Below are 25,208 nucleotides of genomic sequence, written 5' to 3'. Positions count from 1 at the left end.
GCAGTGTACAATAGCTGGTGAGACCCTATCAAAATCAGGCGCAAAGTCAGCCTCTCAACCGGGCTATTGAGCTGTTTAGCAATCTTGAGTTCCTCTACCATTTTGCAAGCAGATCCACGTACCAATAGCATATTACTACGCACTCTTACTCGGCTGACGAACACAGCCAGGCTCAAAGCTTGACCTTGAACTCTCATTCCTTGGAACACCACTAAGGCCAATCATTCAAGTGACAGTGGTATCTAGGAATGGCATCGACCAGACTTTCAGGCTATTATCGACCTTCTTCGCTGAATGAACCGTCTCGTCCACAGCCCTTATATCACGTGAGAAGCGCCTCTGACCAGAAGTCGTTGCTGCTATGGTTCCCATGGGATGCAAAACAGTACTGCTCACCGCGTCTGTATGCCTTATCGTAAGCTCCTTGCACTCTCAATCAACTCGTGATCATTGCTTACCATCATGAACCTTCCATTCCCAGTCACACTTTTGCGGCCCGGCAGTGTGTGTAGGATTTCGCCATACCCTCATATATCCATCAGTTCCTCCAGCCCAGATCTCATGGGACTCGCCCTGTGCAACAGGTACAACATCGATCTTCATGCGTTGATTTGTGACAGCCCTTCGACCTTCTAGCCAGCCAAGAAGCTGTCCGGTGACTCTGATGTCGAATATTAAGACTCCGTCGCTTTTCCGTTCGGCAATATACAAATATCTTCCGCAGGGACTCCAAAGCAGTTGCGTGACCCCCGCGCCGCCAATGTGGCGATGAGCGTCCGTCTTCGAAATGCTAAAGGTCCCGAGAGACTCTCCAGTCCCATTCGCCCCATAAAGGCCTATCTGCCTCGAAAATGTACCCGCAGCCAAGATACCATCTCCCACAGGATTGATGGCCATGGCCGAGATGATCCCCTTCATCCCGACTCCTCCACCTACCATTTGCTTACGCTTACTGGGTATTGTAGGCATCCATGCGACGGGGCCCTCGCTCCCAGGACGAGATACGTCGAAAAGACATATCAGGCTGTCGGATCCAGTGAGAAAGTGCGTACCGCCCAGCGCATGCGGATACACCATCGAGTGAGGCGTAATGAATGCCTCTGTCGTCGGATGTATGAGCGAGTAAGTTGCCACAGTGGTGGGCACAAGCGCAGACGCGAGTCTAATTGGGTGATCACGGACTGATGAGAGGAACAGAGTGGTAGATGGATCCCGCAGATTGAAGAACGGATAGATGGCAGTGGCGTACGTTGGCTCTGCTGAAGGCAGAACAGAGTAAGGGTCCAGCCGATGCGGTGATGATGTTCCTTTCAGCAAATCCGGAGGCCTATTTCTACTCGTTAGTCCAGAAACGTCTCAACCCTTTCAGCAAGACCTACAGAATATAGGTTCTGATATGATGATCCGCAGAATCAGTCAAAAGTGTGGTACCATCCGGAGACCTATGCAAGCAATTGTTAGCCAAGGTTTGATTAGTCGTTCATTCAGTTAGGTCAGTTCCAGAAACCTACCATTCCGCGCCTTTCACGTAATTTAGAGGTGGATTTATTCTACTGCTCTCTTCTGCTGACATAAAGGAGAGATCCTGACTTTGTTTGAGAGATGGTTGGATATTGACTCCGATATCCTGTGCATCKTCCACTTGAGTTGAAGCCACGCATATTGGGCTTTGAACCAAAGAGTCGTTGTCAACCATCTTGCACAGGAAACTTTCAATGTCCACTATATTAAGAGGAGCAGGACTCTGATATATGACTATGATGCCTCAAATTCGGAAGACCGTTCAGAACCATGCAAAAACAAAGGAGAGTTGCAGAAACTTGTACTCCACGCTTTTCATCGCATCACTTCTAAGAACTGTGGTGACTGTGAGGGAACTATTCACCTTCCTGCAATCACACTGGCTTCATATAGTAACTAGACGGAAGTGGATGGATGTCTCGGCGGCAAGCGCAAATGACAAACAGCCGAGCATCACAGTGATGAGTACAATGGGCAGTCAATGAAGCCAACTGGCGAATCTCCTTAAGCTACAGAATGTTCGGTTTGAGTTGAGATAGATCCATATATGTCAGTGTTGTGACTCCCAGTTAGATAGACGTAACTCGGGTGGCATTGAGGTCGATTCGTGAGGGTTCCTGTATGCGATTTTATATGTTCTGCGGACGCTGGGTGCGATTTCCTGTCTAACTTAAAAGGTACAGGCTAACAGCGGCGGCGGAAGTTGGAACGTCGGCCCCGGTGTATCTTTCCCCATTAATATTAACATCAATCTCCCACTAGTCCACTCCGGGTGTAGGTGCCCAGGAACTACCTTCCTTACCTTGGTAACGCTGATATCTGCAACAGCGCTGCACTTGCAGTTATCTGCCCAAACATTTTTGCGCGTCCTACCCCTACACTACCTCGACATCCATACAGCTGAAAGAAAGACCAGTAGGGGAGGTGCGAGTTGATTCTATTTAATTCCGTCCTTTACTCCCTGATTTGAGCCGACGCTTCTTCTCATCATGTTTTCCGCAAAACCTTCAACCGGCCTGTCCATAAACACCAATTCCGCCAATTCACTTTTGTAAGTGCGCTTGTATCCAGAGCTCGGTCTGGAGCTTCAGCTCTAAGATCGGAGCTGCAAATTCATGAATCGCGCGATTTAATTAGGCTAACGACTCTTTCCCTCGCGTAGTGGCGGATCTAATGCTCAAACTACATCGTCTACAGCTGCACCAGGGACAACGAGCACGTCGGGTGGTTTGTTTGGAAACTTGGGAGGCGCCAATGCGCAGTCAAAGCCAGCTGGCGGCCTTTTTGGAAACCTTGGGGGCGGGAACACGCAACAATCTTCAACTACTGGATCAAGTCTGTTCTCCGGCTTAGGTGGGCAACAGCAAAATCCTACTAATACCACTGCTGCTGGCGGCGGCCTGTTTGGAGGCTCTACACCGTCCAGCTCGCAACCTGCAACTGGTGGGCTCTTTTCGGGGACTGCAGGTGCAGGCACTACCACAGCCCAAGGTGGAGGTACTGGTGGAGGGTTGTTTGGGTCCACGACACAGACTCAGTCAAAACCGCTATTTGGCGGTCTGGGGTCTTCTACAACAACTGGGGGTGGCCTCTTGTGAGTGATTCGCACTGGCCTTCTTTCGTTTCATCGATTAACCAGTGAGAAATTCTAGTGGTGGCGGCAACCAGGCCAACACACAACAGCAGCAACAAGCACAGAAGCCCACGCTATCTCTCTTTGGGAACCAAAATGCCGCGCCCCAACTGTCGGCACAGCAAACAGCCACAACCGGAACAGTGGTACCCGGGGTCAAGGTAGATCTCAGTAATCTCTTACCGACGACAAAGTACGAGAGTTGCGCCGATGAAATCAGATCGGAGTTGGAGAAATTCGACAATTATGTCCTCCTTCAAATCAAGCTGTGTAACGAGGTCTCGAACATGCTTCCTACAATCGCGGGCCAGGCCGAGACGATTCCAAATGATGTGGATTTCGTTCAAGGCAAACTGGAAACCATTGAGCATGCGCTGGAGAACGACGCTCGCGATATTGATCAACTACGCAGCCTGGTGTCTCGCGATGCAGCCGAGGCACAAGTGGCGTTCCGTGCCATCGATACATTAAAATTACCCCTGCAATATCAATCTGCAGGAGGCGCAGGGTGGTGGTCAGCCCAGGATCAAAAGGGGTCCGATCGCCAGGCGTTGCGATCCACGCGCAAGAATACTCTCGCTCTTCCGGATGATGTCGAGACTGACCCGTCGTCTGCCACTTCCATCAGTGGTGTGCCAGTAAACCTTGTCGACTATTTCTCTCAGCGCTCTGATGAGATGGGTACGGTTCTCGAGCGATATACTGGCAATTTGAAGGAGATCGAAGACCACCTCCATGGTATCGAGCTTTCACTTAACCGCCAGATTCAAGAATTTGTGGCTTCACGAAGTCGAGATGGGGCGGCCACTGGTACCCAGAAATCGAAGCTCAATGACCTTGCAGCAGTGCTTGGAGAGGTGGAGAACGGTATACTTGGCGTTGCCAGTAGGCTCGGTACCGTCACCGAACAAGTGCAGGAAGTGGTATTGGGTCCGCCGTCGGGAGATGGTAGGCTTAATTAATGATAAACCTCGAGTGGCATGTATAATGAGGTGAGATGCGCATTAAAGTGGCGTCAAGCATCTTGGGTCATTTCAGGGACCTCAGTTTCTATCACTACTTAAGAGAAGTCTTGTATTTCAGCATGAGTATTAGGGCCAGGCGTTACAAATGAGAGATGACAGTATTGTGCTCTTTTCGATAAACATTGATATTTACAACATACGTGTTTGCCTGCTCAACAACATCTCCTTCCTTTATGGTGTTGTTTACGTCTTAGCCCAAGACGTACAAAGCAGAAAGAGAGCACTCGGCTGTGCAGAGAATCAAAACGAAAATAACGAGGCCAGCCAACCAATGCCCGGTGGTGGCCAAGAATGTAAGGTACCCATGGATGATCCACATTGCCTCGCCCACAAACGCAAGAGAATGGCGGAGTTGCGTGATCGCACGCCAGAGATGCAGCTCACAGCCACCCCCGGGCGCCGGCTCCAACTTTGTTTCAACTGCATACTTGTTTTACGTTGAGAAGGCTGTTTGCAGTGTACTTGCCTACCCATTTGTATTTTTTTACGGGCCGTGGATATGATGATTTCAGATGTACTCCGTACCGATACAAGAATAACAACTGCTGGATCACTGGTAGACGCTTGGGACGGTGGTAATTTGCCTAGTGATCACTGAATGAGTCAGATCTGACGGCTTCTTCGCGCCATCGAGCCTCAATTGAATAATGTGACGCGATGTCTGATCATGATGGCGATGCAACTTGATCAAATCCAGTTTCTGGCTTACAGCCTCGTTTTCTGACAGTTACAGCCCAGTGTTTTCTGGATATTCTATTTCTGGGTAACATAGTTGGGTGATTGGCCCCAGAGATGGCGCCATTTCCGCCAAATCCGCCCCATGGATGATGCGTAATACTGGCACGCAATCCTTCGTGGTACCTCCCAGGTGCTGGTATATGTAAGTACAGCTGAAGACGGCAATATTCAAGTCCTTGGTCCATCGAGACATCGTTTCCCTCCTTAATCCTCCTTCTCCACTGCCTAATATATAGTACATCAACCGCCTTCTAGCCCTAATTGCTCCTAGCCTACGATATACCACAAGCACAAGATAAACTGAAAAAGTACACAATGGCACCATTGCTGGAGGAACCAGCCACTGCTCCTTTCCTTGGTCACTTTACTGTTCCCAAGAAAGAGACTGCTGAGCACAACAAATTTTGGTACGAGCCAGGGCGCACAACAGTCAAGAGACACGACGATTACCCTTATGAAGATCTTCTGCCCTCCTTTCCAAATGTTCAGTGGGAAGCTATAGGGGAGGTTCCATACGAAGATAAAGGGCTTCGCGGAGACCCAAAGTTCCGTCACTTGCTCCAAGATGCAACTGACGTCTTTGACTACACACCGAGAATCGGAACGGAGATACATGGGGTCAATCTTGCCAGACTCAATGATGCCCAAAGGGATGACCTTGCCCGCCTGATCGCCGTCCGTGGCGTGGTATTTTTCCGCAATCAGAAGGATTTTGATATTGAAGCTCAACGGGAGTTGGGGAAATATTTCGGGACGTTGCATAAAGTGAGTCTTGCCTCCCCCAGATCGTCGTGAGCGTAACTGGTGTCTAACTGTGATTTAGCATGCCACTACTGCTGTACCTAGGAAGAAGGGATTGGAAGACGTGCATGTCGTTTATACTGGGGACAACTCCTCCGACCAACGAGCACTGTTTTCCCCGAGCTTCCTGTGGCATTCCGACGTAACATACGAGGTTCAACCACCATCATACACATTATTGAAGGTCTTGACGGGCCCTCCCCGAGGAGGCGGTGGTGACACTCTCTGGTCGTCTCAATACGCGGCATACGACGCACTCTCATCGCACATGCAGAACTACCTGAAGGGCTTGACTGCTCTCCATACAGCCAACATGCAGGCATCAGACTCGCGAGCTCTTGGTCGAACTGTTCGTCGTGAGCCTATCACCACAGAGCACCCTTTGATTCGCACAAATCCGGTMACCGGTTGGAACAGTCTCTTCTTCAATCCTGGCTTTGTAACCAAGATTGTGGGAATTCCCAAAACAGAGAGTGACGCCATTATAAGGTACCTCACCGAGGTTGTTGCCACCACGCAGGAGGCGCACGCTCGTTTCCAATGGGGTGAGGACGATGTGGCTTTGTGGGACAATCGAACAACGGTGAGTAATGCGCAGATACTCTTCATCATGATCTCTTCTGACATTCTCGATAGAATCATTCCGCTTCTTACGGCTTTGCTCCTCACCGTCGTCATGCTGTCCGGGTTGCCTGCCACGCTGAACGCCCCTACTTCGACCCCGACGGCAAATCCCAGGAGGAGGAGTATATTGCTTACTATAACCTACCGCCCGTGAACAAGGATGGCTCGCGTCAATCCAACTACAACGATTAACCTGGGGGGCTGGTCCCTTCTCCTTATCCTTGGGAACTCTGAGTCGAGAGAACTTATTGCACATACACTTCTCGATGAGGGTGAGCAAACATAATGAACGCTTATGATAGATACGAAATATAGTTGCTTTTGATATATGTCTGTGGAGAGAGTGATCAAATCGATGCTGCTTCTTCTCATGTAGGAAACGTTTTATGATATTGCATGATACTACAGCATTGAATAATATACACCAGTATGGATTCTAGTTAGGAGCTAGCGAAGCTTCATTGGTGTTCAGCTCTTATCACTGAGTGATTGGCTTACACACGTGCCTGAGCTGAAGAATCACAACGTCGATCCCAGTAGGAGACGGCTAGTCTCATAATCCACAATCCACTCCACTGAATCATTCTTGATGTCAGCCAAACACGAACCATCTCTGCTCGAATATGCCAGATTCCACGGAATCGCTTGTGACTGCACCGCAATCACTCCCAACCAGCATCTTGATCACTCCCTCAAGCTGCCACCAGATGACCCATCCGTGCCCGAAGACAAGCTGAAATCGCTCGATAAATATCTCCTTACCACACAAGAATCTGTCGAGAAAGCCATCCGCGAAGAAAAGCTCAACGTGAGAAAAGAGGATATCCGCCTTCTATCAGCAGTCCTTCGTGACGTGAGAACTCATAAATTTGAATTCGAACTGGAAGATGCTTTGGCAGCCTTTCACCGTCTCAACAAGCTCAAGTTGGAACCTCCCATCTTCAGCCTAGACTACGAGACGCACACGGCACTTCCTCAAAGGCCGGTATTCGACGATCCCGAGGAAGTGAACCTGCCTCCTCTCGAGGAGGGTCCCGACTATCAGCTTGAGTCTTTGGTGAAGAGGGCAGATGAGATAAATGAAGAGATTAGGAATGAGAAGCTCAACTGCAACAAGCAGTCTTTCATGCTCATACAAGATGCAACGAAGCTTGGAAATGCGTCTTCGAATCATCTGGATGATATAGTAGCAAATACCATCCGACCAGTGAGTCTCTTGAGGAGGGTGGAGTAACAGCACACTAATTTGATTCTCATCTCTTACAGATAATTTCTTTCCGTTCGAAATCTCCTGCTCTTACGCCTTTGGGCGTGGACGATGTGTCCTTCAAAAGTCCCTCGCCTGAGCCAGAGCTTCAGATGCTACCCAGCCCAGTCTCGACTGAGATACTAGAAACATCGAAGCCACAAAATTATCTGTCTAAAGATACTGATGCAAGCCACAACCCTGAGGTCTTCAACCACGTACGGCGGACTTCTATGGGAGGTAACGATTGCATGATGCAGACAGATCACCACCTATCAGCAGCTGAAGGACGGCAAACCTGGAAAAATGCAGCGACGTTAGGCCGCGATGAGCCCTGCGAATTTACCACGCTTGCAGGTGAAAGCGCAAGAGGTGGAGGAAATTCAGAAGATATACAACTCCAGACGGACTTAAGTATACCGAAGCTTGCCAACCCCGATAACCCCTCCGAGGATGAAGAACCAGCTTCACATTCCGCCCGACTAATAGAACCTGAGGTGTCGGAAGAAGAACCTGAATGGCTGGCAACAGAAGCTCCAGTCGAAGAGGATACGGCGGTATTTGTACAGTGTGGACCTCCGTCAATCTCCCCATCGGCGACCTGTTATTCTTCGCATACAAATGACTCAGCATGTGAAGCGTCCCTTCAGTGTTCTAATATTGACTTAGAAAAGTCAGACGCTCATAGCTCAGCTCACGAGTTCCATGCCTCCAGTACTCATGGACTGGCCAACAAAAGATCACTCAGCAGCATAACTGTTGAAGCAGGCATTGTATCGACGGATCAGAATGTTCCAACACCACCAGTCCTTGATTCCCAGCTTATCACAAAACTAGGGCAATCCCCCAGTAGGCTCCAGCGGAGTAATAAACGAGCTTTTATGGTCGGCGATAGTGGCTTGACTGCACCAGATCAGACTCGGCTTTTGACCAATACTTCTCCCACAGTGACCGATCAACCTTTACAGCAAAGGAAAAGGAAACGCCAGCTTACCAACGAGAGTTCCGTCAGAGCCTCACAGTCTGAGCAGCAGGGGAAGCAGAAGCAGCCGGCGGTACCGTCATTTACAACTCTGGGTTCTTTGGCCGCCTTCATGGAGACAAGAGGTCGGAACGAGAAACGGCATACGGTGACGCAAAGCCCATACTTCCCAGGGAAAATATCAACCGACGGCGTTTCCAAGCAGCTAAGTAAGGCAGTGAGCGCCGAGAAGCCCCGAAGCTGCTTAAAAGAGCCGGACAAAAGCGACAACGGCCCGGATATAATACCGACAGCCACACAACTTCCTCACTTCCATCAGCAGATGGGAGAACGACCAATCCTGTTCTTATCAACCGCCCTTCTGAAGAGTCATCTTCGGCTCGTACGCTGCCTTGAAGGAATGGCAGGCCAGCCAGCAATCGTATATAGAGACTATAACCACAATAATTCGGGCAGTGAGCCTCATGGCAAGCACACAACCTCTCGCATGAACAGCAATCCCACTCTTCAATTCGAAGCAGATATCATAATTTCGCCGAGTACTGGTATAATCCTGACAACATCGCAGGCGACAACGCAGCTATATCTGCCCGGCCATAAGTCCACTCATGCTGAGACGAACATCGAATGCATCAACTCGCCACTCCGAGAACGCATCTTCCTCCTCGCCCCTCGCTACGAACGAATCTACCTGTTCATATGCCACAGTGTACCTTCTTCCAAGAAGTTGCAAGTCAAACAATCAGGCCCAACAGCGGACAAGCGAGTGTTAGGGTCCATCGCCTCGTTGACTGCTTTTTGCAACTCGATGTCCGCCTATGCAACAATCAGTCCATTGCTTTTACCTTCCTGCCCAGAAACCGTGGCGGGATGGGTCCTTTCGCTTGCGAACAAGCACATTGCTCGACTTCCCGAGAATCCCACGCGGATTCCGTCCGGCACAAGCTTCACACCGATCAACCCGCCCCGGGAAAGCCGATTGAGCCCGGAAATGATGAGGAGAACAACCGTCTGGGAGCTCTTCCTCCGCCAGGCTGGACTGAACCCATACGCTGCGCAAGCGGTTTTGGCATTCCTCAGACGAGAAGACGAAGAAGAAAGGGCTTATATACGCTACACGTCCCGTACGGCTGCAAGTCCCAGCTCAGGAGAGGATGGAGGTGGACAAGGTCTGGCGAGGTTTATCGAGATGGCGCCAGGTCGAAGAAGAGAAGTTTTCGGTGAGCTCATAGGTGACAGGATGATGGGGCGAATCAACCATATTCTCGACAAAGACTGGCAGTGTGACTGGGCCCTTAACTTTGACGCTGATGTGGAACTATGAATTCACCTCTGTAGCTAAGCTGGCCCTAAGAATAAGCCGGTATTGCTAAGGCGGAGAAACAATCCAACCTTTGTGGATCCATTAGTGGAAGAAACTAGAGTCAACGTACTGGACATCGGCTGGAGAGGAGATTTATCATATCTGATATTACTCGTTTTCATCACTCCTGAATCGGCGTGATTCATGACGATTGCTAGATTTAGAAGTACATCCATAGTAGTATGCTGGAGAAGACAAGGTCGTTTCACGCTTTATAACAACAAATGCGCAGACAGAATCAGCCCAAAAAGAGACAGCATTGGCTGTGCCATTTTTTAGACCTTGATGGTGACTGATTTGGAATTACAATGTTTTCGATGTGTTGTGGGAGCTCATGATTTTTGCACGGTATATAATACACGGCCTCCGACTTGGGCGTTCTCAGCTCGAGATCGAGAGGGGGAGAAAGACAGAAAGAAAGGGGGCTCGTTCCTTTATTCGTTGATCTTGGCAAGGATCCTGTCGCAGAGGTCAGTATAATCTCATCGAGGAGCGGACATCGTTATGCTGCAAGGGAACGTACTCAGAATCCCGGAAGAGGGTGTACTCCTCTTCGCCGACCTTGATGGGGTTACCACCGAACTGTATCGCAAGATCTGTCAGCCACTTCATCGAAAGAGAAATCCAATGTCTGTTGTGCATCGGATCCGCGCGGAGATAAAGCATCCAGAACCACTTAATACGTACCTGAGGGATGAGAACCTTGTCACCAGCGGAAACGCTCATGGGGATTCTCTGGCCGTTGCGGTCAACGGCACCGGGACCGACGGCAAGGACCTTGGCCTCGTTCTGCTCCTTGACGCTGCTCTCGGGGAGGAAGATACCGGAGGCAGTCTTGGGCTCGGGCTTGATGCGCTGGACGAGGACACGGTCCAGGAGGGGAGCGAGGCTCTTGATGTTGCGGAGGACGGACTGAATGAGAGAAGAGATAAGGTTAGCGGCATGTACCAATTAATGAGTCAGACAAAAGGGATCAAGACATAGTTAATGTAGCAATTGTCACGACGAAGGTGGTCCCTGAGGTCCCAGGCCAGGTGCAAACACGTACCATTTTGTATGAAGGTGTGAGGAGAAGAGTGCGAGACTCGATATTTCAGTTTAATTGAGCAGGGACGAAGAAATGTATCAAGTGCAAGGCGTGGAGAGTACGAAAGAAAAGAAGATGTTCGGACAGCTCGTCTGGGGGAAGAAGATCTGGACTCGCCGGGCCGCGAGAAATTTCCAGAATGCCAAGACCGGAGAGCTTCCATCAACACTGCCGAGGGTATCAAGTCAAATGCTTTTTGCTATAACTGTAGCATCATATGCGATGAAATGGACTTATTTGCTATGTTTTGAGGAAGTCGGTTGATTCATCTGGCCTGGGTTTGCAATGTTGACTTTACAGTAGATGTTCCAATGCCAGTCTGCAGCTCAGTCGCCTGCGACAGCTCCTTTTCCCCGAATTTCTAGCTGCGGATAGCTTAAGCTCATGGTCTTAAAGATCATGGTCAATGGTATGCTTAATACTGACTGTATACAAATGAACGCCACCAGATCCGACCCATTATTCCGAGTGCTACTGACCCAGCAAATTGAACATTACAACACGGTAATAGAGACATGGACCCTTAGCTCTACCATCTTCTTCCTCGTCCTCGGCCGCCAAACCCACCCCTCTGATCGTAACCTCCAAATCCCATATGAGGCTGGCCACCACCTTGTCCTCCAAATCCTGATCCTTGCGACTGGCCGCCGAACCCAGGCTGGCCTTGCTGCTGCCCAGCGCCGGCACCACCTTGGCCTCCCATCATCGCCTGTGCATGCTGCATGAAAGCCATGGGATCCATAGACGACGGATCCATGCCTTGCGACATCATACTTGCCAGCATGCCCTGCATCATATCGGGGGACATGTCTGGCATTCCTGGCATACCGGGCATAGCTGGCGGCGCGCTGCCAGGAGGAGCAGCAGGGCCCGGAGCTCCTGGCATTGGTGGAAGACCCATGGTCAAGAAGTTCTGCATATCATCCAATTGCTTCTTCTGGTCTCCAACCTCTTTTCGTAGCTCTTGTTGTTTTAGAACGTAGCTTGCCCAGGTGAATTCGTCAAATCCGTAGTTGAAATAGTCGGAGATATCTGAACCAGGTCGTCTCCATGGTTTATCGTCCTCGGTTGGAAAGTCCGTGTCCATATCTGTCGACAGGATCGGCTTACCTGTGGCGGGGTGGACAGGGTTCGCATTGACATCGATCGTCGACGCGTGCACAGGCGGGTATGCGGAGCCAGGCTTCTGAGGCACGGATGGTCTTGCGCTGGCAGGCGCCGGAATGGCAGCTTCGATTTTAGGCGTTACTGTAGGTGTGACGGATTTTGACACAGTCGATATATCCGCTGATGAAGGTCTTTGGGGCTCTGCTCGTAGGTTGGCATGACGAGGATGTGGTCTGTCTCAACGTCAGATCAAATGCCATCCAGCTAAGTTAGTGGAGGAATCGACAGCTTACACTTCCGAAGGCGGCGCCTCTGGAGGAGCTTCTGTGATGATATTGAAGTCATCCTGCAGGAGATTAGTCGATGTGAGAGATTGAACCGCGTATTGTGAGCAAACCTCGTCCTCTTCCACCTCTATCTCCTCCTCCTGCTCCTCCCCTTCATTCGATTCTTGAGACTTTTCGTTCGATTGGGTTTGAGGAGCATCCTGAGCTTGGTTTACGGGTACTGCATCGGCAGGATCGTAGAAATCGTCATCGTCATCTTCCATCATCATTTCGAACAGAAACAGAGAAATCTGTGATTGAGAGAAGAGTTGAATGACGAAATCTCGACCAGTTTACTGCGGAGATCGAACGGCACGCCGAGTTTGGCATGTTTGCTCTTCAGCTACCCAGATCCGTTCTGTATGACAGCCACTACTCAGTTATTGATACATGCAAGATGCATTCTGATAATGACAATTCGATCATATATGTCTTCCACGACATTGGATTCTTACGTGTTTGACTGAATTCGATCCACTCTATGCGATCTCGATGAACCGTGGTCACGTGTCCCTGTGCCTCCGTCAGTTACTTGATCACAAGTACCTCTCTACAACATCAGGATAGATGATTACTTGAATTTTTGAAAACGACCCTGAGTGGCACAGTCATCAATAATACATAAATCATGCCTCCTTCCGAACAACAGAGCCAGAGCTCCACGCCGCGCTCATTTACGAGCCAGACTACCTCCGCAGAAGATCTTCTCAAGTCGCAGACCGTCGGTCTAGTCCATCTTTCCGACTTTCGCAAGCGTCGCGCAGAGGTTCTAGAACAAAAGGAACGAGAGGCACACGACAAGTCGCTGGGAAGATTTACATCCGGTAACTCAAGAAGTGCTACTCCTTCAACCGGCGATGTTACTGACGGGTGAGTTGAGGCGCATGCTTCTTCCTTTCTCTTCACTGACTGATCGCAATTACCCAGTAACTCGACTCCCCGTAGTGAGGGCCCTCCGAAGAAAAAGAAAAAGAAGCAACTCATGAAAAGCAAACTTTCTTTTGGTGACGACGAAGAGAATGATACCGGTGATGAACCTGTGCCTACTCCCCGCGAAACGAGCGTCCCCCGGTCTGCGTCGAGAACACCTGCGGATGATAGCTCTGCGCCGTCGTCACGGCGCATCACGCCCAACCCCAATGCACCACCTCCTCCGAAAGCGATAACGAAGGCTGCACTAAAGGCAGAAGCAGAGGCGCGTGATGCCCTTCGCAGAGAATTTCTGGCTATGCAGGAGGCGGTCAAAAATACCGAGATACTCATTCCGTTCATTTTTTACGATGGCACCAATATACCGGCGGGAGCAGTCAAGGTTAGGAAAGGAGACCCCGTATGGTTGTTTCTTGACCGTTGTCGCAAAGTCGGTGCCGAGTTAGGCGTCGCAGGTGCTAGCGGAGCAGCAAAGGGCAGGAAAGACAATCGCCGGGAATGGGCCAGAATTAGTGTCGATGACCTTATGCTGGTCAGAGGAGAAATAATCATTCCACATGTAAGTGGAACCTGCTTTTGCTCATTGTCATGTGCTGATTGACCCTCTAGCACTACGAATTTTACTATTTTATAGCCAATCGAGTGCCCAGCTTCACAAGTGCTGGTGGGCTATTGTTCGACTACTCCAACGAGCCTCCCCCAGCAGCTTCTAGTGATAATCCACTGTCACGGCCTGATAATGACCAATTAGAAGGTGCCGATAAAGATGCGACGATGACGAAAGTGGTCGATAGACGGTGGTATGAACGAAACAAGCACATCTTTCCAGCGAGCTTGTGGCGGGAATACGAGCCGGGGCAAGAGTTTGAAGAGAAAATGCGCACGACCCGGCGAGATGCTGAAGGAAACACGTTTTTCTTCTGATCTGGCGACTTTTTGGCTATATAGAAATGAGAGCCGTTGTGAGCTAAGAGAGCTATTAAACAGTGAGAGGAAAACATATGTATATTCTTTAGATACCCGAACAACCAATCTGGTTTATTCTGCCACTGAAGCACGTTCTTCTAAGTGAATAATGATAGGTATTGTTGCAAGTATCTTGTGGTTGACAATCTGCTGCACTCTGCAGTGGTACAAGTATTCTGAACTGTCGCCAAACTTCCTGCGCCCTTTGCGTCCATCAACTACAAGCTTCGACTCTTCGACTATTCTTGAGGTTCTTGAAACAAAGGAATTCAATCATGGACTTCTACCTTCGATGCAATGCTCTAAAATGTCGCACCCAGTTGAAGGAGCAAGCAGTCGTCACCACCTGTTCGTAAGTCATCCGTTCTACTGCCCTTTCTTCAGTCGTTTTGATTAGTGGCGATGGAGATTGACCTGCTCAGGCATATATTTTGTCTTCCCTGCGCAGATACTCTCGGTCTCTCGCGTCCCACCCACGGCGAGCGTCGCTGTCCAGCTTGCCAAACCGTCCTCGTGAATCCGGACGATGCCGCATCGACCGTTCTCAATCCCTCTGAAGACTACAAAACCAGCGTACTGAGTGGACTAGATCCGAACACAATTATGGAATGCGCTAGTCGGGCATTAGTATTCTGGGCTTATCAGACCACGCAGGAGATGTGCGTATTGCTGAGCTTTCCCTTTAATTTCTGCGTCAATTTCCTGACGGAAGACAGATTCTACCAGGAGTATCTTGGAAAGTCGCTTACGGAGAAATACTCAACGCTGAATACACACATGGACAGGGTGATTCATAATGCAAATACGGAGATATCAGCTCTTCAGGCTAAATTGAACGGTTCGTCATTATCAGCAGATCCTCGAGGGGGGACTTGAACTTTTAACTCAAAATATAGACAAGCAAACGACAGAGGAGCAGCTTCGCAGAAAGAACCAGGAGCTTGTCGATCTCTACCGAGAAAAGTGCAAGAAATTTGCTCAGATCACCAATCTGTACAACCTACTCAAGTCTCGTGCTATGAGGTCGCAAATGAAGACCGCTGCATCGGACACTGTCTCACAAACTTTGAATTCGCTGGGTAACTCGGGAAACGAGCTCTCAGTATCAGGCTTGAGCAGACCGATGGGTGTATCGGGGCTACCACAAACTCCGGCATCTCGTCAGGGCAATCCGCACCCTGTCAACCTGGAAGGGGTGGAACAGCTACACCGGCATCAGCGGAGCGGAACTGGGAGCTCAAAAGGCGCAAAGCAAAAGGTTAATGCCGCTGCGATGCCACCGCCCACAGTGCCAGTGAACTTGAGAAACCGTATGCCCCCTCCATCTATTTCCGGTGAGCAAGATATTCTGATACGTTCAAAGGAAGTATCCCCAATGCAACTCCACAACAACGAACTCGTCTCCCAGGCCCTATACGTCCCTCGACTGGAATGCCAAGCTTACCGCAGGACAACGTCATGTTCGAGCGATTTCATGACACCAATATGCCAGGTCGGTACTTGAACAGTGGCAACACCTCGCTCAATCGAGATAGTGTGGGTTTCCAGAGACCTGTTCCTGGTACGGCAAGTGGAGGGGGAAATGGCCCTTTTGTTTCGAGGTCTTCTCTATTTCAGAACACCATTATATAACCTTGTCCTGACAATCCAGGTTCACCCGTCCGCATATCAATCTGTGCATTCCTTCCTTTGACGGGTAAGTCGCTTCTTTCGACGCGGTTGTTGATCACATATATAGCAAGACATATGTATAATTTGTCGGTTGCTGCCTTTGGTAGATAGATATCAACTAAGGGTGAGAGAAATTTGAGTATATATATATATATTCCTCGCACATCAATTGCTTTGTTTTCACCACCGGCTACGTTTCAGGGTGAACTCAAGAATCGGGCTTCGTTGTATATGTCCACGCCAAGAACGGTACCTCTATTCTTTCGATAGGGTTATATATCTCCTAGCTTTCCAGATAGAACCCTAATTTCAGTGCATGTTTCAGACAGGCTGCCAGGCATCAAGACAATCGATGTCTCATAGGGATCGAGCATTAGCTTATTGTCTCAGCCTGAGCAACTGGGATTGCTCTGTTAATGTTAGCTAAATCTTTCGTCAGCGAATCCACGCTAGGACGTTCATGGGTTTATCTTCCTTTCGCCCGACGAACTTGGCTATGGATAGTTCCCGCTCTGCAATCACCACCATTTCGATCCAACAGTACCTTGAGAACCATGTAGGTTCATCCTGGAATTCATGATGGCTTCATATACGCAGCTCAGTAGATCAAAACAATCCTTATACATGAAGCCCTGAGCATCATTCCTCCTACGACAATAGTCCATGCCAACTCCGAGTTTCCGTGGTAAACAAGCCTACAAGTCCTATATACTCCGACTTCCGCACCATGGATATACCAGAGCCAAACAACTACAGCACCTCCAATTGCAAAACAGTAAAGCGGAAGATCTCATCATCCTTGGATCCCATCGCATCACGCTAGATCTTCACTGCAAAGGCCCGTCCCGTGGCCACTCCGACGAAAGCGACCCAGACGTCACTGACTCCTCCACCTCGGGCGTGCGGAAGCGGGAAGCTGAGCTCGTCCAGATGGAAAAGGATTTCCCAATTCCCACACGGCCCCCGATCTAAATGCAGAGCAGGGGGAGCTCCTGTGGAGAATGACTCTAATTTAGTTTTCAGATCTCTCTAGTGCCTTGTTTAAGCTTATCTTGTCCCCTTGTCTTGTGTTTGAACTTGTAAGGTGTAACTGTTGGTACTGTTACTGTTTGTATGTATGGCGATGCTGTCACGTGATGATTTCATATCCAGTCCATACTCCTGCGGGTGACGAGTGCCGTTTACTTACCACTACTTCTCTTCCATTCTAAGGTTGGATTAAAGAGATCTAATTTACAGCAGATGTATCATTGATGATCGTTATCATTGGATTAAATCGACTCTCACTGCAGAGACCCATGCCTCGCAATCAACCAAGAATATAGTCTAAGAGAAACAGCTGACTCCAGCACAAATGGATATCCCCTTCTCTTCTTCAACCTGTCAGTGTAGTGTCATCTGTCATACTGTTTGTATGTCCAATCCTCGCTAGATAAGTAAGGGAAAAAAAAAAAGTTCCGTATCATGCCATGCGTTCAGAACAGAAAAAGGAAAACGAAAAGGTGTAAGTAAAAAAGAAGCCGGAGAAATTAATGATTAAAGCAAAGAAAATTTCTTTCCCATTTTTTAAGCAGAACCGAACTCCTTGATATCGGTCTTCTTGCCCAGCAGAGCAAGAGGGACAATACCACTGACGTGCATATCAGGACCGTACACGTGCATTTTAAGACCCAACTCCTCACCAACGGCCTTGATGTTCTTGAGACCTTCCTGGTAGTTGGGACCAGCACGACGAACCCAGATTTGGACGTTGTGCTCGTTGAGAACAGGAGCGACCTCGCGGATCGCACGGATGACACCCTTGAACGTCGAAGCGACGTTGGTGAAGTTGGCAATACCACCACCGATAAAGAGAACCTTGCCGTCAGGGTGCATAGGTGCGCGCAGCATCAAGTCCAGAACGGTCTTGGCGTAGTTGTAGGTCTGAGTCTCGGTGGGAGCACCGGAATACTCACCGTAGTTGGCGAGCTCGCTGACGAAACCAGCGGAGGCAATGGCATCGGCGTACACGACTGAGGCACCACCACCAGCGACCAGAGTCCAGATACGACCATTGGCATTGAGCACAGTAAGCTTGAGAGAAGCACCGGTCTTGGCATCCATGTCGGAGATGAACTTCTCCTCCTTGCTCAGCTCACGGCCGAAGGGAGCGGGGAACTCCATTGGCGGGCCAGCATCAACGTTGACCTTTCCGTCAGCCTGGGGAACGGTGGCCAGGCCAAGGTTCTGAGGGCTGCGGGCAATAGCCCACTTGGTACCGCACTCAAACTCAGCAGTCTGGTCAAGCTTAGCGGCAAGGTCAAGGAAGTGCACCTCCGCGGAGGTACCCTCAGCGTTGGGAATGACAACGAGAGGGTTGATCTCAAGATAGGTGAACTGGCAGTCAACATAGACGGCGTAGAGACGGGAGATGAAGTCGACCAGGACATTGTGGACGCCCTTGGGCACCTTGCTCAAGAGAGTAGCAGCAATCTCCTCGTTGGAGGGGTAGTTGTTCAGGTTCACGGGGATAAGAAGCTTCTCGGCCTTGGCATCAACATCACCGACGTCCACACCACCCTCGTGGGTGAAGAGAATCCAGTCACCCTGAAAAGGTTCATTAGTCTTCGAGATCGTCGGAAATTTGAGAAACGGCAGAGGCGCTTACCTCTCGCACGGAGTTGATGTTGATGTAGTACTCAGTCTCCTGAGGGTGGGGAACGAAAGGCTCAACAAGGAACTGGCGAAGAACACCGGTGACAGTCTCAACCTTGACCTCCTTGCCAGCACGAGCCTCAATCCACTCCCTGGCCTCGGGCCAAGTCTTGTTCAGAGCGAGCAAACCGCTCTTACCCCGTCTCTTGATCAATTGATCTGGCTTAGCGACGAACTTGGCGCCGGGAGTCAGCAGCCAAGGGTAGACAACCTCCGTCTGGTCCAAGACATCCTTCACAGCGGCGTCTTCGGGGAAGTAGATGGAGGCAAGTCTGGGAGGAGGGTTGTGGGTGGCGGAAGGAGGGAGAGGAGTCGGCTTGATGACAGGAGCCCGGGTGAGGTGGTAGTTGAGGATGGCCTTGCCATCAGCTTCGAGAATCGACTTGGCGGACATGACGATAGAAATGGAGGATCGCAGAGAGCAAAAGAGAAGAAGGTCCTGACGACTTAGAGGTTGTATGTAGAGAAAGGGAAGAGAGCCCGGATCAAGAGAAGGATATAACAGAGAGATAGAGAAGAGGGATAGGATGGTACTTTGGTTGCTGAGGTCGGCAAGCAATTCAACCTGCAGGAAGTGATTTGTTAAAGTGGGAGAGAAGGTGGGAGAAGATGAAGGTGGATGGATTGAAGAAGAGAGGAGGAGAAAGAGGAGGGGATTCAGTGACCGCGGACGATTGACTTTGAGTCCTCCAAATAAAATAATCGAACTATCAAGTAAATGTCCGAAAGGACTTTGGGAGGGGGAAAACACAGGCAATTTTTTTGGGGGGAAGCTGATTCAAAATTACAGAGAGTCAGGTACGGTATTGAGGCCGAACTCGGAAATGACCAGATTTGGAGGGGGACCAGACTCAGAGATACAGAGTACGATACAGCATAGCAGGCTTAGACGCCCCAAATGTTGAGATTTAGTGGGGAAGAAGGAGGGTGGGTCCTGCTGTCTCTGGCACTAAAAGGGACGCTAACAGGCAAAAAGAAGTTCCAGGTGTCATCCGCGGACCGATCAAATTTAGCTCCCACCATCTCCAAGGGAGTTTAGAGCTTCCGTTGGGGATACTCGGTAAGGGTATTTAGAGGCAGGACACACCCTACGCTGTAGCCTCAATACTGAATTCCAGCAAAAGGAGGGATCGGACACCGGACGGCAACTCTCGGGGTCATTTGCGCTTCGTGTCCTTTTTTTGTTGGATTATGTACAGCTACTGAATATTTCAAGTTCATAGACCGTCTGCGAATTGCGCGAAACCCGGAGTGAGTCCCGAGACTGTCTTGATGTCGTCAATTGCCTATCAGATCGTTGACAGTATCCATTCATACATGGAGTACACATATAGTACACCTATTTACCTTGTAGATCTAACTGAAAGGCACATGTAAACAATCCCTCTCAAACCTATAATCAAGGAGACTGAATATCACAGTACTACCTACCGTAGATAGATAGTCCGTGATGACAACACTGATCTTTCGGTGAGCAGATCATTAGCGTCCGGCGGTTGGAGCTTTAGGGTGGAGGGGCTCTCCTGTTTGCTGGGTCCGAATTAGTACAAGAGGATCCACCTCTTAGCCCCAACCAAGCTAAGGTACGGACTACGGAGTACCTTGAGTCTACGGAGTTACTTTTTGGTTTGTTCTGCAGCGTTCTTTTGCCTGTTCGACATCCAGGTACAGAATCTACCGAGTACTCCGCAGTCCGGCTCCATCTCGTTAGGCATACACGATTCTGCTTGACTCCTGAGACGAGGGATATTCCACGCATGACCATGACTGGAAAGGAGGAGTTTCTAACGTATTCATTCACCCGAGGCGATCGTAAAGGAAGTTCGGTGTTGAGATAGATAGGTAGTAACTTGCAACCAGGCTCCATGTACGGATCACTTAAGTACACTGGAGGTGATCGTCTGGGAAATCCGCACTTATGATGCACTGTATTCATCACCTCGCATCTTGTTGAGGGTGTCTAGAATTAGTTGCCACTCCAGAATCAGCAGATACAGTTCTTCAAAGTTGATCAATTAATTTTAGGCTCAATAATTGCTAGCAAGCAACGCAATTAACATTCCCAAGTTCCCAACTGGTCTGGTCTTCGACCCATCAAGGAACCGCCGAGAGCAGCTTGTCGCGGTATTGTACCGATACGGTATCGTCCGGAAAAGTAAGCTCCCCCTCAACTCCCCGATATCGTTKAACCCCCTCGTCAGATAATTCAGTTATTTTATTTTAATCACTTATTATTATTTTTGACGTTCGGTTCTTTTTTTTCTTGATCCCGTCTTTTTTCCATCTTCAGAATAAACCACCCCCCATAATCCCCTTGGATCCCAATCCTCCCCATCTTCTGGTTCTGCTTCATCATTCTCCTCATCCCCCTCTTCCTCACTTGTGCATCTTCTCATCCTTCGTGGCTCTTGTTCCTTCCGGGTTGCATTTGACCGTCGAAGCGACTCATTTCTTCTATATCCTCATCTTATATCTACATACTTAATAATACCTTCCGTCCCTTTTAAAGCCGATCTCGAACAGCTCTGTTGACGGGTATGTCGCCTTTCCAAGGTTCCTTGAACGAGCTCGAAAGTGTCATATCGGTGCTTTTCTGAGCTCCCTGCCTTGCGTCCCGCTGCCGTTTCCTGCCCTGGTGCTGATCAATTCTTGGAGAAACAGAGTACTCAGCCATCATGCCCTCGTCTGCTCCTCTTGACGGCGCCGCCAATGGCGGTCTCAACGCCAACGACAACATCACTCGCTTCGAGCCTCCCAGCCGAGTGCTCTCTCCTCTCACTCACACCCTCTTCCACAACAAGACGAGATGCTTCGTATAGTAAGTGTTTTCCGGCTGCAGACAGGGTCAATGGCCGGGGCTGATGGTTATCACAGCGGTATGCAGCCCAGAGCCGTGCAAGGCATGCTCGACTTCGACTTCATTTGCAAGCGTAGCACACCTTCGGTTGCTGGTATCATCTACACTTTTGGTGGCCAGTTCGTCAGCAAGATGTATGAAGATCCCCTTCATCTGCCACAGCATTTCCATCAACAGCTGCTGACTCTGGAATTGTAGGTACTGGGGTACCAGCGAGACTCTCCTTCCTGTCTACCAGGATGTCGGCAATGCCATGGCCAAGCACCCTGACGTTGACACCGTTGTCAACTTCGCCTCGTCTCGTTCCGTCTACACCTCCACCATGGAGTTGATGCAATACCCCCAGATTAAGTCCATCGCCATCATCGCCGAGGGTGTTCCAGAAAGAGTATGTCTCGCTAACATTTACCCGCACAGAGTAAAGAGGCTAACATTGGCAACAGCGTGCTCGTGAGATCATGGTTACTGCCAAGGAGAAGGGTATCACCATTATTGGTCCTGCTACCGTTGGTGGTATCAAGCCTGGTGCTTTCAAGATTGGTAACACCGGTGGTATGATGGACAACATTGTTGCTTCCAAGCTCTACCGCAAGGGTTCCGTCGGCTACGTTTCCAAGTCTGGTGGTATGTCCAACGAATTGAACAACATCATCTCGCAGACCACCGATGGTGTGCATGAGGGTATCGCCATTGGTGGTGACCGCTACCCCGGTACCACTTTTATCGACCACCTCCTGCGTTACCAGGCCGATCCTGATTGCAAGATCCTCCTCTTGCTCGGTGAGGTCGGTGGTGTTGAGGAGTACCGTGTCATTGAAGCAGTGAAGAACGGTACCATTACCAAGCCTCTCGTCGCCTGGGCCATCGGTACCTGCGCCAGCATGTTCAAAACTGAGGTTCAGTTCGGTCACGCTGGTGCCTCGGCTAACTCCCAGCTTGAGACCGCCGTGTACAAGAACAAGGCCATGAGGGAGGCCGGTATCCACGTTCCCGACACATTCGAGGAGCTTCCTCAGCTCCTCAAGCAGGTGTACGAGGATCAGGTCAAGAAGGGTATCATTAAGCCCAAGCCCGAACCTCAAGTTCCCAAGATTCCCATCGACTACTCCTGGGCCCAGGAGTTGGGTCTCATCCGTAAGCCCGCTGCCTTCATTTCCACTATCACCGACGACCGTGGCCAGGAGCTCCTGTACGCCGGAATGCCCATTTCCGACGTTTTCAGAGAGGAAATTGGCATTGGTGGTGTCATGTCCCTTCTGTGGTTCCGTCGCCGTCTGCCTCCCTATGCCAGCAAGTTTTTGGAGATGGTTCTCATGCTCACTGCTGACCACGGTCCGGCCGTGTCTGGTGCCATGAACACCATTATTACTACCCGTGCGGGCAAGGATCTGATCAGTGCCCTGGTCTCTGGTCTCCTGACAATCGGATCTCGCTTCGGTGGTGCTCTTGACGGTGCTGCTKAGGAATTTACCAAGGCCTTCGACAAGGGCATGAGCCCCCGTGACTTTGTTGACACCATGAGAAAGGAGAACAAACTGAGTAAGTGACCTTTCTGGATAGCGAACCTCTGTCGAACAAAAGCTGACCTTTGCATAGTCCCTGGTATTGGCCACAGAGTCAAGTCCCGGAACAACCCTGACCTGCGTGTCGAGTTGGTCAAGGAGTTCGCCAAGAAGCACTTCCCCAGCACCAAGCTCCTCGACTATGCCATCGCTGTCGAGACTGTCACCACCTCCAAGAAGGACAACCTCATCCTGAACGTCGATGGTTGTGTTGCTGTCTGCTTCGTTGACCTGATGCGCAACTGCGGTGCTTTCTCGCCCGAGGAAGTTGAGGACTACATGAAGATGGGAGTCCTCAACGGTCTCTTTGTCCTTGGCCGCAGCATTGGTCTTATTGCTCACTACCTCGACCAGAAGAGACTGCGCACTGGTCTTTACAGACACCCTTGGGATGACATCACCTACCTGCTCCCCACTTTGCAGAAGGGTGGTGCCGAGGGTCGTGTTGAGGTTAACTTTTAAACTTTCTATTATCTCTCTTAATATTTTCTCTCTTTCTTTTTTCTCTTGTCATTGCCGAACAGACCAGTGGCAGCCCACTGGATGATTCTGCGGAATTTGCGGTTTGACTCATAAAATCCGTCACGTCGACGTTGGAGTTATGATGGCCTGTATTTTGCATTTGGTTCTGATTCTTCTCAACTTTCACTATTTTTCGACATTACATTGTGTATTGCGCATATGTGGCATGACTAGCTGATAGGCTAATGAATTCAACGCAAGAATTGAGACAGAACATACAACTAGGCATACAGAACTTTTGATGAAATGGACTGCTCAGATTTCTGGCCAGCGTTGCTTTTCACGTACTACAGTATGCTTGATTATCTTACGCCCTTGTGAAATTACCATTGCTCTTTCCAGGTTGGCAATAATACCTTCAAACAGAGGGGCTCCTGAAGTCGCAGCCCCAGCCTCTACAGATAACTCTTTGCTCGGCAATTGCATAGAGATGAGTTTCTCCTCTCTGTTATGTGAAGCAGGTATACATTCAGAAAAATAAATTCAATTATTGTAGAATATCTCCTATAATCGAGACGCTGGGGACTGTAAAATAGCAGACAATGTTGATACTCTAGTAGTCGGAATCTAAACTTCCCCACCAGTAATTGGTCCGAGCTCCTGCTATCAAAAGTTTATCGATATCGCGAGCCAGTCGCAAGAATTGCAATACCGAATACGATTTCAGAATTTCCCAAAGTTCGAGCTCAGCATAAGGCTTCCCTTCCGGTTACAGTAACAGAAGAAAGTACGCATACTCGAAAACTGGAGATCCAAGAACACCATAAAGACAAAACGAGATGGTCCGCGTCAAACATCGCTATCTCCTCCTCGACATCCTCTACCCAGAACCCTCCTCCTGGCCCGCCTCCTCCACCAGCAAAACGAAATTGCCGTCGCAGGCTGACGCTCACCTCCGGATCCACTCGCCGACCTCCGATGCGCTGACGCCAGCCTTACTCGCGAAGATGGTGAGGGAGGAAGTCGCGGAGAATTTCGGGGACTGGGGTGTTGGTCGGTTGGGTGGTGTTGGGGCCGGTGGTGTTAGTGGTGCGTTTTTCTCAATTCCTTGTGTTTCCTTGATTTTTGTTCGGGGTTTGACATGAGTGGATAGTCAAGTATTTGTCGCCTGCCACGTCGACGGCTATCATCCGGTGTCCGCGCGCATCGTTCCGTCTCGTCTGGACGGCTCTTACGTATATGTCGCAAGTACCGGATTTTAATAATGGTGGAATGAAGAAGGGCGCTCCTGCGGCTGGGGGGAAGATGCGCCCGTGTGTGTTTCGTGTCGTGAAGGTGTCGGGGACGATGAAGAAGGTGGAGGAGGAGGCGATTCGGCGGGCGCGCAGGGAGATCTCGCGGTTGAAGGGGGCGGATGAGATGGAGGTTTTGGAAGGGTTGATTGGAGGGTTGGAGGGCCAGGAGGCTGCGGCTAGTAGTGGGCTGGCTACTCCCTCTGTACGAGATGTGATGGATGAGGACGATGTGGATATGGAGAGTGAGGATGATGAGGACTGACCGGGTCCGATCAAATGGGCGATGTGTTTTTTCTCGTTGCATCATCAGGAGTTTGT

The 25,208-nt window shown here is 49.9% G+C and overlaps 11 protein-coding genes across 11 annotated transcripts; 7 read left to right on the top strand and 4 right to left on the bottom strand.

Annotated features, from left to right (window-relative positions):
- Positions 1-447: 447 nt before the first annotated feature.
- Positions 448-1,696, bottom strand: Asppvi_010996 (uncharacterized protein; the record flags this gene model as incomplete). Its single annotated transcript, XM_043306832.1, has 2 exons — positions 448-1,327; positions 1,512-1,696. 2 exons carry the CDS (start codon positions 1,694-1,696, stop codon positions 448-450), a joined length of 1,065 nt encoding a protein of 354 aa, XP_043162767.1.
- Positions 1,697-2,510: 814 nt separating this feature from the next.
- On the top strand, positions 2,511-6,534 carry Asppvi_010995 (uncharacterized protein; the record flags this gene model as incomplete). Its single annotated transcript, XM_043306831.1, has 6 exons — positions 2,511-2,572; positions 2,684-3,115; positions 3,174-4,102; positions 5,189-5,682; positions 5,741-6,301; positions 6,355-6,534. 6 exons carry the CDS (start codon positions 2,511-2,513, stop codon positions 6,532-6,534), a joined length of 2,658 nt encoding a protein of 885 aa, XP_043162766.1.
- A 397-nt stretch (positions 6,535-6,931) lies between these two features.
- Positions 6,932-9,894, top strand: Asppvi_010994 (uncharacterized protein; the record flags this gene model as incomplete). The annotated part of the gene is made up of 2 exons (XM_043306830.1): positions 6,932-7,549; positions 7,609-9,894. 2 exons carry the CDS (start codon positions 6,932-6,934, stop codon positions 9,892-9,894), a joined length of 2,904 nt encoding a protein of 967 aa, XP_043162765.1.
- Positions 9,895-10,367: 473 nt separating this feature from the next.
- Asppvi_010993 (GroES family chaperonin) lies at positions 10,368-10,984 on the bottom strand (the record flags this gene model as incomplete). Its single annotated transcript, XM_043306829.1, has 4 exons — positions 10,368-10,392; positions 10,457-10,515; positions 10,621-10,845; positions 10,982-10,984. 4 exons carry the CDS (start codon positions 10,982-10,984, stop codon positions 10,368-10,370), a joined length of 312 nt encoding a protein of 103 aa, XP_043162764.1.
- A 565-nt stretch (positions 10,985-11,549) lies between these two features.
- fip1 (cleavage polyadenylation factor subunit FIP1) lies at positions 11,550-12,683 on the bottom strand (the record flags this gene model as incomplete). Its single annotated transcript, XM_043306828.1, has 3 exons — positions 11,550-12,360; positions 12,421-12,473; positions 12,525-12,683. 3 exons carry the CDS (start codon positions 12,681-12,683, stop codon positions 11,550-11,552), a joined length of 1,023 nt encoding a protein of 340 aa, XP_043162763.1.
- A 398-nt stretch (positions 12,684-13,081) lies between these two features.
- Positions 13,082-14,307, top strand: Asppvi_010991 (FAM50/XAP5 family protein; the record flags this gene model as incomplete). The annotated part of the gene is made up of 3 exons (XM_043306827.1): positions 13,082-13,323; positions 13,381-13,942; positions 13,993-14,307. 3 exons carry the CDS (start codon positions 13,082-13,084, stop codon positions 14,305-14,307), a joined length of 1,119 nt encoding a protein of 372 aa, XP_043162762.1.
- A 317-nt stretch (positions 14,308-14,624) lies between these two features.
- On the top strand, positions 14,625-15,853 carry Asppvi_010990 (uncharacterized protein; the record flags this gene model as incomplete). Its single annotated transcript, XM_043306826.1, has 3 exons — positions 14,625-14,701; positions 14,772-15,187; positions 15,246-15,853. 3 exons carry the CDS (start codon positions 14,625-14,627, stop codon positions 15,851-15,853), a joined length of 1,101 nt encoding a protein of 366 aa, XP_043162761.1.
- Positions 15,854-16,683: 830 nt separating this feature from the next.
- Asppvi_010989 (uncharacterized protein) lies at positions 16,684-16,992 on the top strand (the record flags this gene model as incomplete). The annotated part of the gene is made up of 1 exon (XM_043306825.1): positions 16,684-16,992. The coding sequence occupies one exon, from the start codon at positions 16,684-16,686 to the stop codon at positions 16,990-16,992; it is 309 nt and encodes a 102-aa protein (XP_043162760.1).
- A 594-nt stretch (positions 16,993-17,586) lies between these two features.
- Positions 17,587-19,108, bottom strand: aclA (putative ATP citrate lyase subunit (Acl); the record flags this gene model as incomplete). Its single annotated transcript, XM_043306824.1, has 2 exons — positions 17,587-18,606; positions 18,668-19,108. 2 exons carry the CDS (start codon positions 19,106-19,108, stop codon positions 17,587-17,589), a joined length of 1,461 nt encoding a protein of 486 aa, XP_043162759.1.
- A 2,281-nt stretch (positions 19,109-21,389) lies between these two features.
- On the top strand, positions 21,390-23,595 carry Asppvi_010987 (putative ATP citrate lyase, subunit 1; the record flags this gene model as incomplete). The annotated part of the gene is made up of 5 exons (XM_043306823.1): positions 21,390-21,532; positions 21,589-21,705; positions 21,770-21,959; positions 22,015-23,110; positions 23,168-23,595. 5 exons carry the CDS (start codon positions 21,390-21,392, stop codon positions 23,593-23,595), a joined length of 1,974 nt encoding a protein of 657 aa, XP_043162758.1.
- Positions 23,596-24,434: 839 nt separating this feature from the next.
- Positions 24,435-25,152, top strand: Asppvi_010986 (Rpp14/Pop5 family protein; the record flags this gene model as incomplete). Its single annotated transcript, XM_043306822.1, has 2 exons — positions 24,435-24,684; positions 24,749-25,152. 2 exons carry the CDS (start codon positions 24,435-24,437, stop codon positions 25,150-25,152), a joined length of 654 nt encoding a protein of 217 aa, XP_043162757.1.
- Positions 25,153-25,208: the final 56 nt, after the last annotated feature.

This window comes from Aspergillus pseudoviridinutans (assembly GCF_018340605.1).
Source record: "Aspergillus pseudoviridinutans IFM 55266 DNA, scaffold_9, whole genome shotgun sequence".
In the NCBI taxonomy this organism is placed as follows: domain Eukaryota; kingdom Fungi; phylum Ascomycota; class Eurotiomycetes; order Eurotiales; family Aspergillaceae; genus Aspergillus; species Aspergillus pseudoviridinutans.
This window is presented reverse-complemented; position numbering and strand designations above follow the sequence as displayed.